This window comes from Argopecten irradians, chromosome 14, assembly GCF_041381155.1.
Source record: "Argopecten irradians isolate NY chromosome 14, Ai_NY, whole genome shotgun sequence".
Classification (NCBI taxonomy): Eukaryota; Metazoa; Mollusca; class Bivalvia; order Pectinida; family Pectinidae; genus Argopecten; species Argopecten irradians.
In genome coordinates, this window is record NC_091147.1 from 19,836,914 (window position 1) to 19,854,755 (window position 17,842).

At 34.2% G+C, this 17,842-nt stretch overlaps 1 protein-coding gene across 1 annotated transcript in view; it reads left to right on the forward strand.

Moving 5' to 3' along the window:
• The window catches only part of LOC138307268 (NALCN channel auxiliary factor 1-like), an 83,475-nt gene that overhangs the window by 57,948 nt on the left and 7,685 nt on the right, over positions 1-17,842 (forward strand). Inside the window, exon 2 of the mRNA XM_069247914.1 lies at positions 14,060-14,240. Within this exon, the coding sequence (XP_069104015.1) occupies positions 14,060-14,240 (181 nt within the window). The remainder of the gene's footprint in view (positions 1-14,059; positions 14,241-17,842) is intronic.

Here is a 17,842-nt window from a genome sequence, read left to right on the forward strand (position 1 = left end):
AAATTCAATTTTTTCGGTGTCGTTTCGGAATACTATGATTATATGTGGGCGCTTTGAACTATTCTTTGCTTAAAATAATTACCCCGTGACATTTCCCCGGCATCACATTTCAGGAATCCGAATATGAAAGCATTGCTTTAGTCAGAAATGTGGAAGAGAAGTCATTTTATTATTCTCAATCCATAGATTAAACTACTGTTATCTCAGTGCTTATTTGCAATACGCTTTAAACAGGCTTTGTACTAACGGAAAGTGTTACTGTAAAATAATTGATTACTTTTGCGTTTTCACTTTGTCATAAATACATTAAGGTTTAGGGGATATGTTTTAATAATCTTGGATATATCTACCGAAGCGCATCGCAAGGTTTGTCTATTCAACGTGATGTGGTTCTAGTGCACATTATTTTAGGCTTCCGCCGTGAAAAAGTCCCCATCGCATCACTCCTCGCCTTGTCGCGTCTCATCTTGATGACATACGTTAAAGGGCTTTGACACATGTTAATGAGTTTGTTCATAAAATTGTTAAAACTTCCGGTTGTAGATACAATGTGACTCTTTTAAAAATATACCAGCATTGGATTAAAAAAAATACATCGGCTTTGGAATTGCGGAAAGAAAAAAAACATTGATTTATTAATGATAAGATAAATGAAATATTGAAAAGATTTTTTGTTTTTGTGTTATGTCTTCTCCACATACACTTTCATGTATAATAGTACACTGTATTTTTGATTTTGCGTTTTTCCAAGTTTCCAAGCTAAAGGGTCGAGTTTAATGATAGATTAACCAGTCATTGGCAAGGAACGCTCCATCTAACCAATGACATCATCAATACACTGTAACAGTTGTACGTTAATATAGCATTGATTATCTCTTTTCAAATGTGAGCAAAGTGCAATTACCGTTGATCTGATTCTTACAAAACTTTGACAAAATATATATCTTAATATACGTCATGGCGATTTCGTGGGAAATTGTTATGGTCATGAAAACGATATGAGTCATATGAAGAAACGGATTAAATGTGAATATGTTCACAGCCGAATCAAGAAGTTTCAATACCGTTAAAATGTTATTTACACAAATCAATACCGCTAAAATATTATATACACAAATCAAAATCGCGAAAATATTTAACATTTGTCACCGTCTGACATACATTCGTTGGTAACGGTATCTAAAACGTTGGCCACAAACTGCCTCGATCTCCAATTGTGTGACAAAAGTGGAACATTTAAGGCCCTACCAAGGACAAATGCAGCTGTTTGAGCTTGAATCGCCTTCCACCCTTGCGGCACATGTGCTCTTTGTAGCGGATATTTTCTATGGAAATGGACGTCTAGAGATAAAATATAGTCTGTTGTCCTATACGATAGTACAGATGGCCTTCTGATCGGATCTGCGCCATTCCAAAGGAAAGACGAAACCTTTCAAGGACACTGGATGCTCGCCATGGAGCTGTTTACAGTAGATTGTATGTGGACCTTAAGACCATTGATTCCTGATGTCACACTTCTACTTGATATATCCACGAGGTCATTGAGCCAAGTGCCATGCAATTTAACGTCTTGTCCTCAACTTACTGTACCGCTGGTATTTTACGCGAGGGATTAAATCTCGTTATATATCCACGTGCAGGTGTCTTGTATACTTACTCTATTGTTTTTATGCTAAAAAGGTGACAAATTTCGATATATCCCTGAGTCGTTGAGGCAAATGTCTTGTAATTGTTGTACATGTATTGTATACAACCTAAAAGACGTGTTAAATCTCGTTTTATCTAACAGAGTAAGTGTCATCCTCATCATCAGTCATGAAAATGGAATATATGTACAGTATGTTATTTGATATCTAACAAATTATGACATATAGTTATATTTATATATTGTTTCCAGATATACATAGAATATATGGTTAATTTGTCAAAACAATAGTTTAATTTCGGTGTAAGCACTAGGAAAGCGGAGATGAAGATGATACATTTATTTCTATTAATCCACATACTCCCATACAAATTTTGTCATCCTCCGTTTGATGGGCTTTATAAACGGTAGCGTACATTCATCAATATAACGGTGTTTTCATCGTTCCAATATCTGGACACTGCTGATACAATAGTCAGTAAGCGGTATCTCCAGTACTAAATATTTTAGAGACTATCATACAGGTAACCCAGTGTTAGATATTGTGTGTTCAACATCTCAAGAGATAGTCCAGCTGTTCACCTCGTCAATGTGTGTCAGTTAGGAGCTGCCAATGTCCTCGGCGGTATAAAAACCATACACTGAAGTATATTACGTCCGTGAAATGACAATATTATTAAACCATAGCCGTAGCGGCAGTCCCATGGGTCAGTTTGTGTCGAGACGAGCAGTTTATTATCAATGTTAACGCCAGTTTTAGTAGGTTTTTAATTTCACACCGTAGCAAATGTGTGCAATAAAATTATCGATCAATCGACGTGGATGTGGCGCAGTGGTAGAAGGCGCAGCTAGGTTTGGCTAGGCGATTGGGTGCTTAGATCGTGAGTTCGAAACCCGGATAGGGCACGAGTGAATAAATTATCATGCTTTGTTAAATTGTGTTTCTTTGATATATAACAAATATATAGGATACTTTGGCCAAGAATTACATAAATAATAACAAATATATGGGATACTTTGGCATAGAGTTACTATAAAAAGTGGAAGATCATTTCGAAATAGAACTGTAGGACTTTATCAAATAATGACCACATGGTTCTTTTACCGGATAATCCAATATTAATTCCCTGTCAAAGTTGGAAACGTCCTAAATTGATCAATGAATTATTTTCATATATGGCAATAGGAAATCTGTGTAAAATCTGTGTTACAATACTGAAGACCTTCTAGGTGGTTTAGGCACTAGTTGTTAATAAAACAAGCAACATAAATAGACACATTAGCTTAGACCAAAATGTTATTGTTTAATACGATGGGCAAAAATGAATGGGGGAGGAGTTGTTTAAGATACTAGTAAAATATGAAATATTAATTTTGGGTCATAAACCGAATTATTATTTAGTTTAAATCATGGTTCTTATTTTTCGTCAATCTGAAACTTCCATATCGTTACAACAACGGATATGATTTAGCTACGTACTAAAGGTATATTCCGAGATTATACCCACAGCATTAGAAATTCATATCGAACACAACAAATGTATGAAATATCCAATACAATGTATGGAAGCTCCTAACATACATTGGCTTATAGGTTGAAAATGTGGTATACATAGAGTGATATAATATCACATTGGTCGGCCACAATATTATGGATACCTTAAATATCTAATTAAATATCTCAAATCTAAATTTTGGATGGTCAACATGAACTGAACTAATTCATGCCTAGAGGACCATTCCGAAAATCAAAATTGTTTTCCATTATGGTTAATGCATTGCATGAAATATGAGATAAATTGCAGTTATTGGCACTAATGTGTGACATCAATGACAAACTGTATCGTGGAAAATGCATTTTCTGAATACATGAGATGCGATTTTAATAGTTTTGAAATATATTTTAATGAGATAGAAGAACAGATAAGGAAACTCTATAAGACAGCTTGGTCCTGACTAGTCTAACTACCTTATATATGGCTACATGCAAGTATTGACTCTGGCCGCCAGCAAGTAATCATGTTGACCCATGGTCGACAACACTTCAATGCACTTAATGTCCGAGGAAAGCTGCTCGATATCAGACCTAGAGCGAACTCGTATAGGGATCAATCCGCAGTCAATAACCGTTAATGTGACCAGTTTTTGGTATTCAAAACAATTTTTGGTCATTATTCATAAATTGATGATACATTTAATGCTTTTCACACAGGATAACACCATTCAAATTACAACATGTCTTATTTACATCGGAATTCACCACATTGTATACACGAGTATGCCCACTCTTCATAAATTGACGATACATTAGTGTAATTTGGGACCACAAGAAATAGGTCTTAAGAAGCAAGTATTCTTTTTACAGTAGTTGGTACTAAGAGAGATTTTACTGTACTATGAATCACCAACTTATACATTTATATAGACGCACGATAAAGTGCAGTGCAGTTACAAACAAACTTATATTCTGAACTCTGATTGTTCGATGAAGAATACCAATCTCTTCTACACTACTCTTCGATGAAGAATACCAATGATTAAATATCCTATCCGCCCTTGAAAGGAAAATATGATAAAAAAAATGATTTCATAGAAAAAGGAGTCTTTCCGTAAATTGGGAGTTTTGAAGACATTATTTATAGTAGCTTGATTATATGTTAATATAAAATTATCATGGCTAAAACAAACCAAAAAACCTTTCAAAAGTGTCTTTATTTGGTGTATCCTTGACACGCGTCTTAATTGGTGTAACCTTCATACGTGTCTTTATTTGGTGTATTCTTGACACGTGATTTCATTGGTGTATTTTTGACACGTGACATTATTTAGTGTATCTTTTACACGTGTCTTTATTGATGTATCCTTGACACGTGTCTTTATTTGTGTATCCTTGACACGTGACATTATTTGGTGTATCCTTGACACGTGTCTTTATTGGTGTATCCTTGACACGTGACATTATTTGGTGTATCCTTGACACGTGTCTTTATTGGTGTATCCTTGACACGTGTCTTTATTTTGTGTATCCATGACACGTGACATTATTTGGTGTATCCTTGACACGTGTCTTTATCAATGTATTTTTGAAACATGCCTTTAGTGGTGTATTCTTTGCACCAATCCTTACTGGCACGCACTTAAATACCGTTATTATATGGCCTGATCTTATTAATGCTCTAACATGCCCGCCCTCTCAGGTCCATTCTACGTAAAAAAACAAAGCAAAACTTTTTACACTACAATAAACAAACACACACGACCTATTGATTGAATGCTATTTACTATTTGGTTTTCCCCATTGCTTTAACCAACACTCTTTGTCCTAATTCATCCTACATTATCAATACTCCTTAGTTATTAGATATAACACATACACGGTGTATTCCGACATTGACTTGTATGCTGGAGAGACTACAGCTCGCCCTATAGAAACTGTGGAATTTTAAAGCCAATGTAAACTAAACAGAGATATTTGTGTGTTACACACAAAAGATGGTGCAGGCATCAAAGCCAGAAACAGGAGTCTGTAACACAACAAGGAGCCCCTCGGGAACCAAACTGCTAAACCCCAACTCCAACCAATTACTAAGCATGCTTAGCATGCATAGAATAAACGCCAAAGTAATTAATACATTCACAGGATGTAGTTATGTCCTGTCTTTTATTGTAGAATTTATATCAACCATTACTGTGTGTAGTACGGAACGTGAGGGCTGCCTAACGCTGTTATATAGAAATATATGATGAATCACATTTGCCTGGGAATATATTTATCCGCTGAACACACATAATAAAGCTTTGTGTTTTGCGAATTGAAATGATCAGTTTAATGCTCACAAACTATTGGATAAACTCCATTAACGTATACTGAACGCTTCGTCTCGGAACACGTTTAAAATCCGTTATCTTCCCTAAGAATTGGTTAGTTTTTAACTGATGGTTAAGTGAAAGGATAAGCAATCATCATTTAAGGAAATGATTTATGCTTTCCTTGCCTTTTTCAAAAATATGAAACCGTGTGGTGTGGTGTTTTATGTTTATATATATATATATATATATATAGTATCTACAATACTATTCGGCAAAAACAGACATCATTTTCTGTCTATAAGTCTTTACTGCTGCAATATTGTTGCTAACGAGCTCTAAATTATCTGGTTGCAATATCGTAGTACTAAAGTCTTCTAGACAGAAAAAAGACGTCGTATGTGCATAGAGACTCTTGCATAAGTGCGGTTGGTTATAGTGCAAAAGACTTGAAGACAAAATTGGTAGATATAACTAAAATGCATTGATTTCTTAATTTAAAAAAAAATCACCAGATTGCACAAAAGGCACTGAAACACCTTTAGGATAAGAAAGTGGCGAACAGCTGCTTGGTCCAATAACTCGACTGTGATGCATACAGGAAATAACAGCTTCACGCTGGAAATGTTTACGTCTGTACATGCAGCAGGAGAAAACATTCAATAACACGACTAGGGAATCTCTAAATGTATTTCGCCGTTTATTTTAGTGATAAACCCCAAGGTTATGTTGTTTGTTACCAAATATGGCGTCCAGACAGTTTCTGTATTTGGTGTACAACAGGTGTTTGCATTGTAACAGGGGAGACATCGTTATCGGCCAATCCAGACGACCTTGATGTACATCAGTCTATAAATGGAAGAAATGTACATATATCGGCTTGATATTTAGACAGGCTTCTAATGAGACCTTTATTTCTATCCATATAAATCCATAAAACACTTCAATTGCCAAACGCTCTTCTTCTAGCACTAACTCATGCTTTTTGGCTATATCGTGACATCATGGTTTTGCCACTCGTTATGTACAATGTACCATTACAAAAGGGAAATTACACTTTAAACGCGCCATATATACATGTCTTTCATATAATAGCCGTATTGTCCATAAAATGCCATAGCTGTTACTGTTACAAGAACGCTCAAAATAAATGGAACCCCTTGATATTTGTTGTCATGTAAAATAGGATGCAATGTATCAGTATATGCCAAGTAAATCCTTCATTATTAGTCTTAAGCTGCATTACTAATAATGCAAGACCTAAGTCCATTGTTATCAACATTACTTATCCTAAAATAATTTTTCTTCAGTTGAAGATATGACATGTATGACAGCATACCACTAGTTACGGAACAATTCCTTAATATTGGATGTTTACTTCTTCAATGGATTTCCATAGAGATAATTCATTTTTTTTCTTCAGTTGAAGATATGACATGTATGACAGCATACCACTAGTTACGGAACAATTCCTTAATATTGGATGTTTACTTCTTCAATGGTTTTCCATAGAGATAATTCAAATAATTTTTCTTCAGTTGAAGATATGACATGTATGACAGCATACCACTAGTTACGGAACAATTCTTTAATATTGGATGTTTACTTCTTCAATGGTTTTCTATGGGGATAATTCAAATAATTTTTCTTCAGTTGAAGATATGGCATGTGTGACAGCATACCAATAGTTACGGAACAATTCCTTAATATTGGATGTTTACTTCTTCAATGGTTTTCCATAGAGATAATTCAATTTTTTTTCTTCAGTTGAAGATATGACATGTATGACAGCATACCACTAGTTACGGAACAATTCCTTAATATTGGATGTTTACTTCTTCAATGGTTTTCTATGGAGATTTTCCAGAAACTTTAACTTCCTCTTGGTTGCCATGTTGAATATTCTTTACCTTCTCCTAACAGCTAAGTTACTTTTACGTCAAGGAATCTATTTGATTTAGCCTGGTGTCTAGCTTAACTTCCCGAAGGGCAAGTGATGTCCGGTCATCCGTCCGTCCGGCGTCCACTTGTCAACAACTTCTAAAATGTCCCTAAGTAACCAAAGGGCTACAAAGTCAGTTATGTTTTTCAAATGAATGACCTTGACCTTTAATTAAGCACCCAGATTCAGAAAGGCTTAAACCTTTAAACACCTTCTTGTCAGTAACTAATAGGACTGATATAGGGATGAGACGATGGCGTACCGATTTTTTTTAAACATACAAGCATTGATTCACAAAGTTCTTTAGATCTGATTTTATCAAATAGCAAGCGGTGGCGGTACGGGCCCATTGCGCTCTTGTTTAATGATTGCTTATATTTTTTCTTGTGGATTGTACAACATCCTGGCATTGTAATCGTAGGTCTAGGATTCCAGACATGCCTGTCTGAACCAGTGGCTAACTAGGCCATCATTAGATACCAGTATACACTATTTTTTGTGCAGACACATCTTATAACTTGCGTGCAGCAGCACCAGACTAAACAATGGATACTAGTCTAGACTTTCATTATCCAAATTCCATGTCTCTTGACATTTGATTTTGTCTCTCGGTGTTTAGTGCTTTCCTTTACTTTATCTAAGATCAGAAAAGAAGGCAGATTTCAAATAAGATTTTCATTCTTGTAGTCAAGTGTCTTTCCTTGGTATTTAAGATAGAAGCAACAATGTAACCATTCTCAAATCAGATTTTGTGTTTAATGTCAGACCCGACATGGATTTTCGACTGGTCGTTTCTATCAAGGTGTTGTATCTCCTGACTGCAATGAATGACAGACGCTTCGCGTACGATCCAGCGGAGAGCGTGATCATCTGATAGCCATCGATTATGAATACACACACAACATACACAGTGTCCGGGTGTATCGATCAAATATAATTTACTGGGCAGTTTTATTAGTCCTACCCGAACAATGACATATCTAATGACGTAATGACAAGCTATTGACGTCATTTTATGAATGAATGCAATCCCTTATGGTGTCTGTAGTATATGTAGTAAATCTTGTCTCGGTTTAGAAAGCAGGAATCCAGTCGTGACGGATCACGTGTGTAGGCATGACTTATAAGTATTGATCGTTGAAGTTAGTAACCTGTGAACCTAGCCTGTAGAAGTTGATTTCCGTCTGTAAAACAAATGATGTGTGCCTACTGATCTAAAAGTAGCATTTATAGTTACCGCCTACACAGTCAAACGAAAGGAGTTAAAAGTACACAAATATAGCATTTATAGTTACCGCATACACGATCAACCGAAAGGAGTTAAAAGTATACAAATATAGCAGTTATAGTTACAGCCTACACAATCAATCGAAAGGAGTTAAAAGTATGCAAATATAGCAAATATAGTTACCACATGCACAATTCAACAAAACGAGTTAAAAGTATGAAAATATAGCATTTATAGTTACCGCCTACGCAATCAAACGAAAGGAGTTCAAAGTATGCAAATATTGCATTTATAGTTACCGCCTACACAATCAAACGAAAGAATTTAAAAAGTATACAAATATAGCAGTTATAGTTACAGCCTACACAATCAAACGAAAGGAGTTAAAAGTATGCAAATATTGCATTTATAGTTACCGCCTACACAATCAAACGAAAGGAGTTAAAAGTATACAAATATTGCATTTATAGTTACCGCCTACAGAATCAAACGAAAGGAGTTAAAAGTATACAAATATTGCATTTATAGTTACTGCCTACACAATCAAACGAAAGGAGTTAAAAGTATACAAATATTGCATTTATAGTTACCGCCTACACAATCAAACGAAAGGAGTTAAAAGTATACAAATATTGCATATATAGTTACCGCCTACACAAGCAAACGAAAGGAGTTAAAAGTATACAAATATTGCATTTATAGTTACCGCCTACACAATCAAACGAAAGGAGTTAAAAGTATACAAATATTGCATTTATAGTTACTGCCTACACAATCAAACGAAAGGAGTTAAAAGTATACAAATATTGCATATATAGTTACCGCCTACACAATCAAACGAAAGGAGTTAAAAGTATACAAATATTGCATTTATAGTTACCGCCTACATAAGCAAACGAAAGGACATGAAGGTATACAATTATAACCTGTATAATTATACAAATATATCGTTTCATACCATACAAATATTACATTTATATTTACCGCCTACACAATCAAAGGAGAGGCGTTGAAGATTTGCAAATACATTATTTATTGTTGCATAAATATAACATTTATAGTTACCGCCTGCATAATCAAACGAAAGGAACTAAAAGTATACAAATATAACATTTATAGTTACCGCCTGCATAATCAAACGAAAGGAACTAAAAGTATACAACTATAACATTTATAGTTACCGCCTACATAATCAAATGAAAGGAACTAAAAGTATACAAATATAACATTTATAGTTACCGCCTACACAAGCAAATGAAAGGAGTTACAACTTACATAATTAAACAAAAGGAGCTGAAGATATACAAATTATAGTTACACAAATATATTATTTATAGCTACCGACTACACCATTATAGAAAAGGGGCTGAAGGTAGAAATATTAGCATTGATACTTATTGTTTACACAATAAAAGGAAAAGAGATGAAGGTTATTTAAGCATTAAACTATCTTCCTATGTCATCTATATAGACCATAGATACCATAGGAAGATTGTTTAATGCTTATATTTACATAATCAACTCATTTTAGTGTCTCTGCATTAACATTGTTTAAGCTAGACCAGGATAACCGTTTATTAACGACGTTTGAATCCACAAGATGGAACAGCCATTTTGACAGTGATCAGTTGACGTCACCACGTCAACATTAGTGACGTCATAATGGTTACGTTTTGGGTGTCAATTATACCTTCATATACTTCACTTCTTGGTTAGTTTATAGTCAGAAGTGGACAAGGTAAATGTAAATATAATGTAAGAACATTGTATAGTAACGGTCCCAGCCTTACACTGACAGAAAAAAGTAAATATATTTATAAATATAGAATTGATTAAGTACATTAGTAAAGGAATACACACACACTTACACGACGTCATCAATTCATATACATGCAAAAGGGAATGACGATAGAAACGAAATATACCACTTTATAATTCGCCATTGTTCTATAAAGTGGGTTTAGATGGCAAACCTGTCAAGCCCGTATTGGCAGTCGTGCTAGGTTTATATTGGTCAACTGTGGGAGAAAACGTTGTGCTTCAGTTTTACGTGTGATTTCTTGAAGCACGTCTTGGAGACTCGAAGCCTCTTCTAATAAAATTTCATGTGAAATTAACACTCGTCTCGTATCCAATGCCTGTACAAAGCGTCATACAAATATTTGTTTTTTGGTTAGAAACCTGAAGCCTTGATTATATGACCATAGCAACACGCCACACGAGGAAGACTCATCATTAGAAATGAAATGTCATTGTCGTAAATATAACAAACTTTGGTGCGGAATATCAACGAGGAGCGAGTCTCTTATATTTTATTGTTACTTCTGAATTTCATGAGAATCTGATAATGTCAAACACTCAACAATCACGTTAAGACATTAGATGGCTTTCTTGGTGTGATGATAAACGTTACCTTCATAGAAATGTTATACTCCCCTTAATACGGATTCTCGCACCAATACTTATTATCGTAAGAGAAAAACTTAACTTTCCATTTTAAACGGACTTTCGCACCAATAGTAAGTTTCATGTGGAAAATACGTATCTCTCCATTTTATACGGACTCTCACAACAAAACTTATTTTCATATGAGGAAAACTTACCTCTCCATTTTATACGGACTCGCACCAATAGTAAGTTTCATGTGGAAAATACGTATCTCTCCATTTTATACGGAATATCACACCAATACTAACTTTCATCAAAGAAATACATAACTCTCCATTTCACACGGAATACCACACCAACACTTACTTTCTCCAGAGAAATACATAAATCTCCATTTTACATGGAATATCACTCCAATACTAACTTTCATCAAAGAAATACAGAACTCCATTTTATACGGAATATCACACCAATACTAACTAGACCAGAGAAATATTAAAGTTAACTTTCCATTTTAATACGGAATATCACACCAACACTTACTTTCATCAGAGAAATATTAAAGTTAACTCTCCATTTTAATACGGAATACCACACCAACACTTACTTTCATCAGAGAAATATTAAAGTTAACTCTCCATGTTTTATACGGAATATCACACCAATACTAACTTTCATCAGAGAAATACATAACTCTCCATTTTTATACGGAATATCACACCAACACTTACTTTCATCAGAGATATACATAACTCTCCATTTTATACGAAATATCACACCAATACTAACTTTCATCAAAGAAATACATAACCCCATTTTATACGGAATATCACACCAATACTAACTTTCATCAGAGAAATACATAACTCTCCATTTTTATACGGAATATCACACCAACACTTACTTTCATCAGAGATATACATAACTCTCCATTTTATACGGAATATCACACCAATACTAACTTTCATCAAAGAAATACATAACCCCATTTTATACGGAATATCACACCAATACTAACTTTCACCAGAGAAATATTAAAGTTAACTCTCCATTTTAATACGGAATATCACACCAACACTTACTTTCATCAGAGAAATATTAAAGTTAACTCTCCATTGTAATACGGAATATCACACCAATACTAACTTTCATCAAAGAAATACAGAACTCCATTTTATACGGAATATCACACCAATACTAACTTTCACCAGAGAAATATTAAAGTTAACTCTCCATTTTAATACGGAATATCACACCAACACTTACTTTCATCAGAGAAATATTAAAGTTAACTCTCCATTTTTATACGGAATATCACACCAATACTAACTTTCACCAGAGAAATATTAAAGTTAACTCTCCATTTTATACGGAATATCACACCAACACTTACTTTCATCAGAGAAAATATTACAGTTAAATCTCCATTTTTATACGGAATATCACACCAATACTAACTTTCATCAGAGAAATATTAAAGTTAACTCTCCATTTTTATACGGAATATCATACCAACACTCACTTTCATTAGAGAAATACGTAATTCTCCATTTTTATACGGACTATTGCAAAGAAACAAATCTCAACCAGGGAAAAACTTAACTTCTCATTTTATATTCGTGTGAATCTACTCATCTTAAAGTCGAATAATTTTCGACGTCATATTTTACGCGTTTGATCATCGTATTATTCATTGAAAATTTCACATATGGTTTTTATTTCGATGTCTAATACACTCATCACGAAACAGGAACGTGCTACTCCGCTAGGGTAACAAAGGATAGTTATTATCTACCAAGCAATCTAACATGTTCTTCTGAAAGATTATTTTGTTTACGGACATTTTCTGACATTAAACTGTTTACAAGAATGAGTGCACGACTTGTTACATGATTTAGGACTTTTTAAAAGTCAACAGTATCACTGCGTTGTGTGTAGATATGAACGTTCAAGTTAAGACACCTACATAGCCTGATTTACAAGATTGTTTTCATCCTAGTGCAGCACAAACATATTCAAAGTTTGTTATCGTGTGCATACCATTAACTACTATGAAAAATGGAGCACAGGTCTTTTGTTAAGTGATATCAACCTGGCCTCAAGATCGTTAACACCAGTCTTGTGTTTAAACTTAGCCAATCAAATATGACATTACAGACATTTACAACATATCTAATTGGCTAAGTCTAAACTGAAGTCTGAGATCGGTTCTTGATCCTGGAGCCTGGGGTCACATTTCACATAGAAATACTATGATAATGGATCCTTACCTGATCCATTTTGAGAATAAAGCTTATTTTATTGTCTGTTAGGTCTAGCTTTGCCCTGGTCTGATCCATTTTGAGGTTCGAATAAAATCCAAGATAAATACTCTCCGATATGGTTACTCTGTTTCATGTCCTGAGACTCGACGTTATTCGCTGAAATTCAAAAGAAATATTTTACATAATGTATAGCTATTATATTATCACCGTCTTCAATATCACGGGGGGGGGGGGGGGGGGGGGGGGGTTGACAGTTCAAAGAAAACGGATGTTGTCATACATAGTTTATTTGGTATTGGTGTTGGTATTACGTAACAGTCATGCGATTTTTTTCCAGAAAATACGAAATTTGAAAAATTATTGAATAACAGGGATATTTACTATTAAACAAACTATAACATAGTTTTTTTATAGTAAATATCCCGGCTTTTTTTATTCAATATAAAACTTTATATTTATAGTAAATATCCCGATATTAAAATAATTTTTCAAAACTCGTATTTTCTGAAAAAGAAATAGATAAATAACTCACGACTGTTAGGTATATTCATCAGGCCATCCACCAAATACAAATAACGTATGACAACATCCATTTTCATTGAACTGGCCCCCTGTGTTCAATACTTGTCCATTTCTTTGTTTATGTTATAATTCAGGCTTTGTTTGGGGGGGGGTGTTCAAATTGCATATAAAACGTATATATGCTCAATATAATATTAATTACTTCCACACTGAACTTTTTATGCTGATGCTTTCAGTAATTCAATTTTGTTGTTCTTTTTCAGATTGCGTATAGAAAGTGGCTATGCTCATTACATATAGACTACTACCACACATGTTATTATGATAGAGACACACCCGTGCCGCCCTGTCCTAACACGTGTGGTGAGGTCGAGCGGAAGTGCCCATTTTTTCGTCCAAATACGTCCTACGCTCAAGCAGGAGACCCAAGCTTTATATGCAAAGGTGAGTCCACAATTTCAGTTTGCATTGGCGAAGAGCATAAGGAAGTTTAACGGTTAGTATCGAAAATTTAATGAGTAATAAATTGGTTTGCATTGACGAAGAGAAGGTTAACGGTTTGTATCGAATTTTCATTGAGTAATTGATCGGTTTCTTTCTGTGATATGACGTAGAAATCAGTACCGCATATTATAGTCTAACTAGATACTGTAAAAGTGGGATTATTCACAAGGTATTTATCTTCGCTTATTTCGTTATAGCTGAATTTCTGTAGCCATATCCACGGCCGAACATATCAACAAGTTCAAATATCTTTATACGAAGATTTTGACTATATATCTACAGCGTGAAAAAATATCACATTATGAACAGTTTGAAAACTGATTGAGCGAACAGATATACGAAAATATGAACTTTTACACTGATATAAAGTACTCTTTTGACCTAGAGTTAGATAGTGGGTTCGTCAGTTAAACAGTGATAGCTTATTACTCCGGAACGCCACGTTCTAGTACCTCTGTACTTACAATGAATACCAGTACAAATGATTCTGTTTTTGTTGTTATGCTGGTTTTCTCTTTTGCTGTATTACATTATCTTTGCTAGCCGAAGGCTTTGATCTGCCCACTAAAGTCGTTGATGGATCGTGACTCTGGGCTACCAAAGATGATAGATTATGAATAAATATTTTGTGTTTTTTAGTTCACATAAGCCGAATGCAGGTTCATGTGGGCTGTTGTTATGGGATGGGCATCATCCTTTGTCTATCGTGCTATGTCCGCTTTATCATCTACAGTTCATCGACATTTGATTTTACTTATTAGTCTATTACTCATTCAAAACACTAAACTTTGGATTGGTCAGTTTGGTTAAACAGTCAGGGTCATTTAAGGACGTACCGGCTAAATGAGGCACCGAAAAGCCGCAATACCTCTTGAAAAATCATCGATCTATTGTCGGTATAGGACATCATAACCTTTAGTACAGTGTAAAATGTTTAAATAATTCAAAAAACTCGAATTAAAATTGTAATCAACTTTATTTGATTTGTATAATGTTTGTTCAGAGCGATGCTATTTTTTACATTATCTTTTTTTGTGTCTAATCCGAACTTAAACGTTGGACTTAATACACGCTTTAATCGTAGACTTCGTGACATCGAACCTAGAGTAGGTTTCCATGCTAACAATGAATAACTGCATCTCCGTAATATTATATGTTTATGTCAGATACATGTCATTGACTACTATGTAAATATCGCCGCAATGATACAATACTTCTTCCTATTATGATGCTTCTTATTTCGTTTTTAATTAATGGCGCTGTTGCCATGGTAACGTGAATGTTATATGTTTATATTGCTGCTCTACTTGTCGCTATGGGCGTCAACGTCGATCTCATGTTACTGTACCGTGAGAGTCGTTATTGATTGCATCAAATATCAAACAAAGATTTATTCCCCTTTATTGTTAACACGAGTTTGACTTTTTGTTCTCTGATAAAAATTCCTGGGATCATTCACGTATTACATCTATCGGTAGCATTGGGATGGTTTCTATTTATATGATTGTACTTAATCTGGAGCTTTAGTCACCAAATGATAATGCATTCATTTTTTTATAAAGATTTTCAAAGCATACATGATATTTAGACATAACATCACCAATAACACACACATTCATACAAATCTAACTTTTTTTTCCTAATTCTATTTTCTCAAGGACATTCATGGTTATCTCTTGTACAATCTTTCAGACTGAATGAGAACCAACATATATGCTTTAAAAGTAAATGTAAAGAAAAGAGATACATTGGGGTAGGGGTTGGGAGTAAAGGGAGAGTAGGGGGGGGGGGGCAGAGGAATTTGGAGATCACTAAAGCCATATATTGTATAATTATCAATATTTTGAATTGACCAAAGCTTAAAGCAGAGATACGCGAACATCTTGTACATGTAAAACAAAAATAAGGATAGATAATTTTATAATAGTGTTTTTCTAATATAGTAATTTATTATACAAATGTCATGTACCTCATATCTGTTAGACAAGCGGGAAAGAGAAAGGTCAGGACTAGGTGAGGTCAAACTTAACCAATTTAACCACTTAAACAGGTTTTTTTCAAATTTACTTTAATGTATCCATATAACATCATAAAATATTTAAAACTGACAATACAAGTTGAAATTTTTTTTGTTCAGTTAAAAAAATTCAAACTATTCAGAATATGATATATTATCTTTTAAACTCGATTGAATGCTTTTTAATACGTATTGTCAACTTTAACGAGGCAGCGACGTAAAAATTTGGTCTTTCGATATGTAGAATTCAAACAGAAAGGTATTCATCTGGACCAAAATATTATTTAGAACAACACTTGATTTAATTTAAAAACAAAACAATATTTACCAGCAAAGATGTTTTATATGTCGCAATAATCTTCGCATTTATCATTCCTGTGCGTAATTCATAAAAAGTTTATCTTTGGCCATTTGTGACTTTGCTGATCTTAAAAATAAATTAGACAGAAAATGATGATTATGTGTAAGTTGGTCAATACTCATCCATACGTTTTTAATTTTTTCCTGTGTTCTAACTGATACTTCGATAAATGTAATTGATAAAAATTGTGTTGTGTGCGTTTTCCATCAAATTTGTCAATAGTTGTCAAAAAGTTAAAATACCAATTGTACAAGTTTGCCTGATTGTCCCTAGATGAACCCATGGGGTTTGAGAGAAGGGATCAAAATAGGTGAAAATGACTAAAATTTCAAACTACAGCTCTTAAATATACGGGACAAAGAAGTAATGCTAACCGTGTGAAATCGATTTATTATTATAATAATGTTATTAACAACCGATCCATCTATTTAGTTATGTGATGTAAAAAAAACCAAGAAAAAACAACGTTAACAACATGTGTCTTCATGTAGTAATCTTCATATCAACATATAATACAAATATATCCGATAGAAGGGAGGTCACTCGCGAGAAATACACTCACAATCGGATGCTGAATTATGTTCCCTTTATATGTCAACTATTCAAAATTGGAAAAGTTTATGTTTATTATCATTTATCTGATCGTCTATATATTACGTTTATACATTATCGTATCATTCGTTAAAGATGCTCCACCCCCGACAGAGCATATACATTATCGTATCATTCGTTAAAGATGCTCCACCTCCGACAGAGCATATACATTATCGTATCATTCGTTAAAGATGCTCCACCCCCGACAGAGCATATACATTATCGTATCATTCGTTAAAGATGCTCCACCCCCGACAGAGCATAAATGGCGTCTTTATATTACGTTTATATATTATCGTATCATTCGTTAAAGATGCTCCACCCCCGACAGAGCATAAATGGCGTCTTTATATTACGTTTATATATTATCGTATCATTCGTTAAAGATGCTCCATCTCCGACAGAGCATAAATGGCGTCTTTATATTACGTTTATATATTATCGTATCATTCGTTAAAGATGCTCCACCCCCGACAGAGCATAAATGGCGTCTTTATATTACGTTTATACATTATCGTATCATTCGTTAAAGATGCTCCACCTCCGACAGAGCATAAATGGCATCTTTAT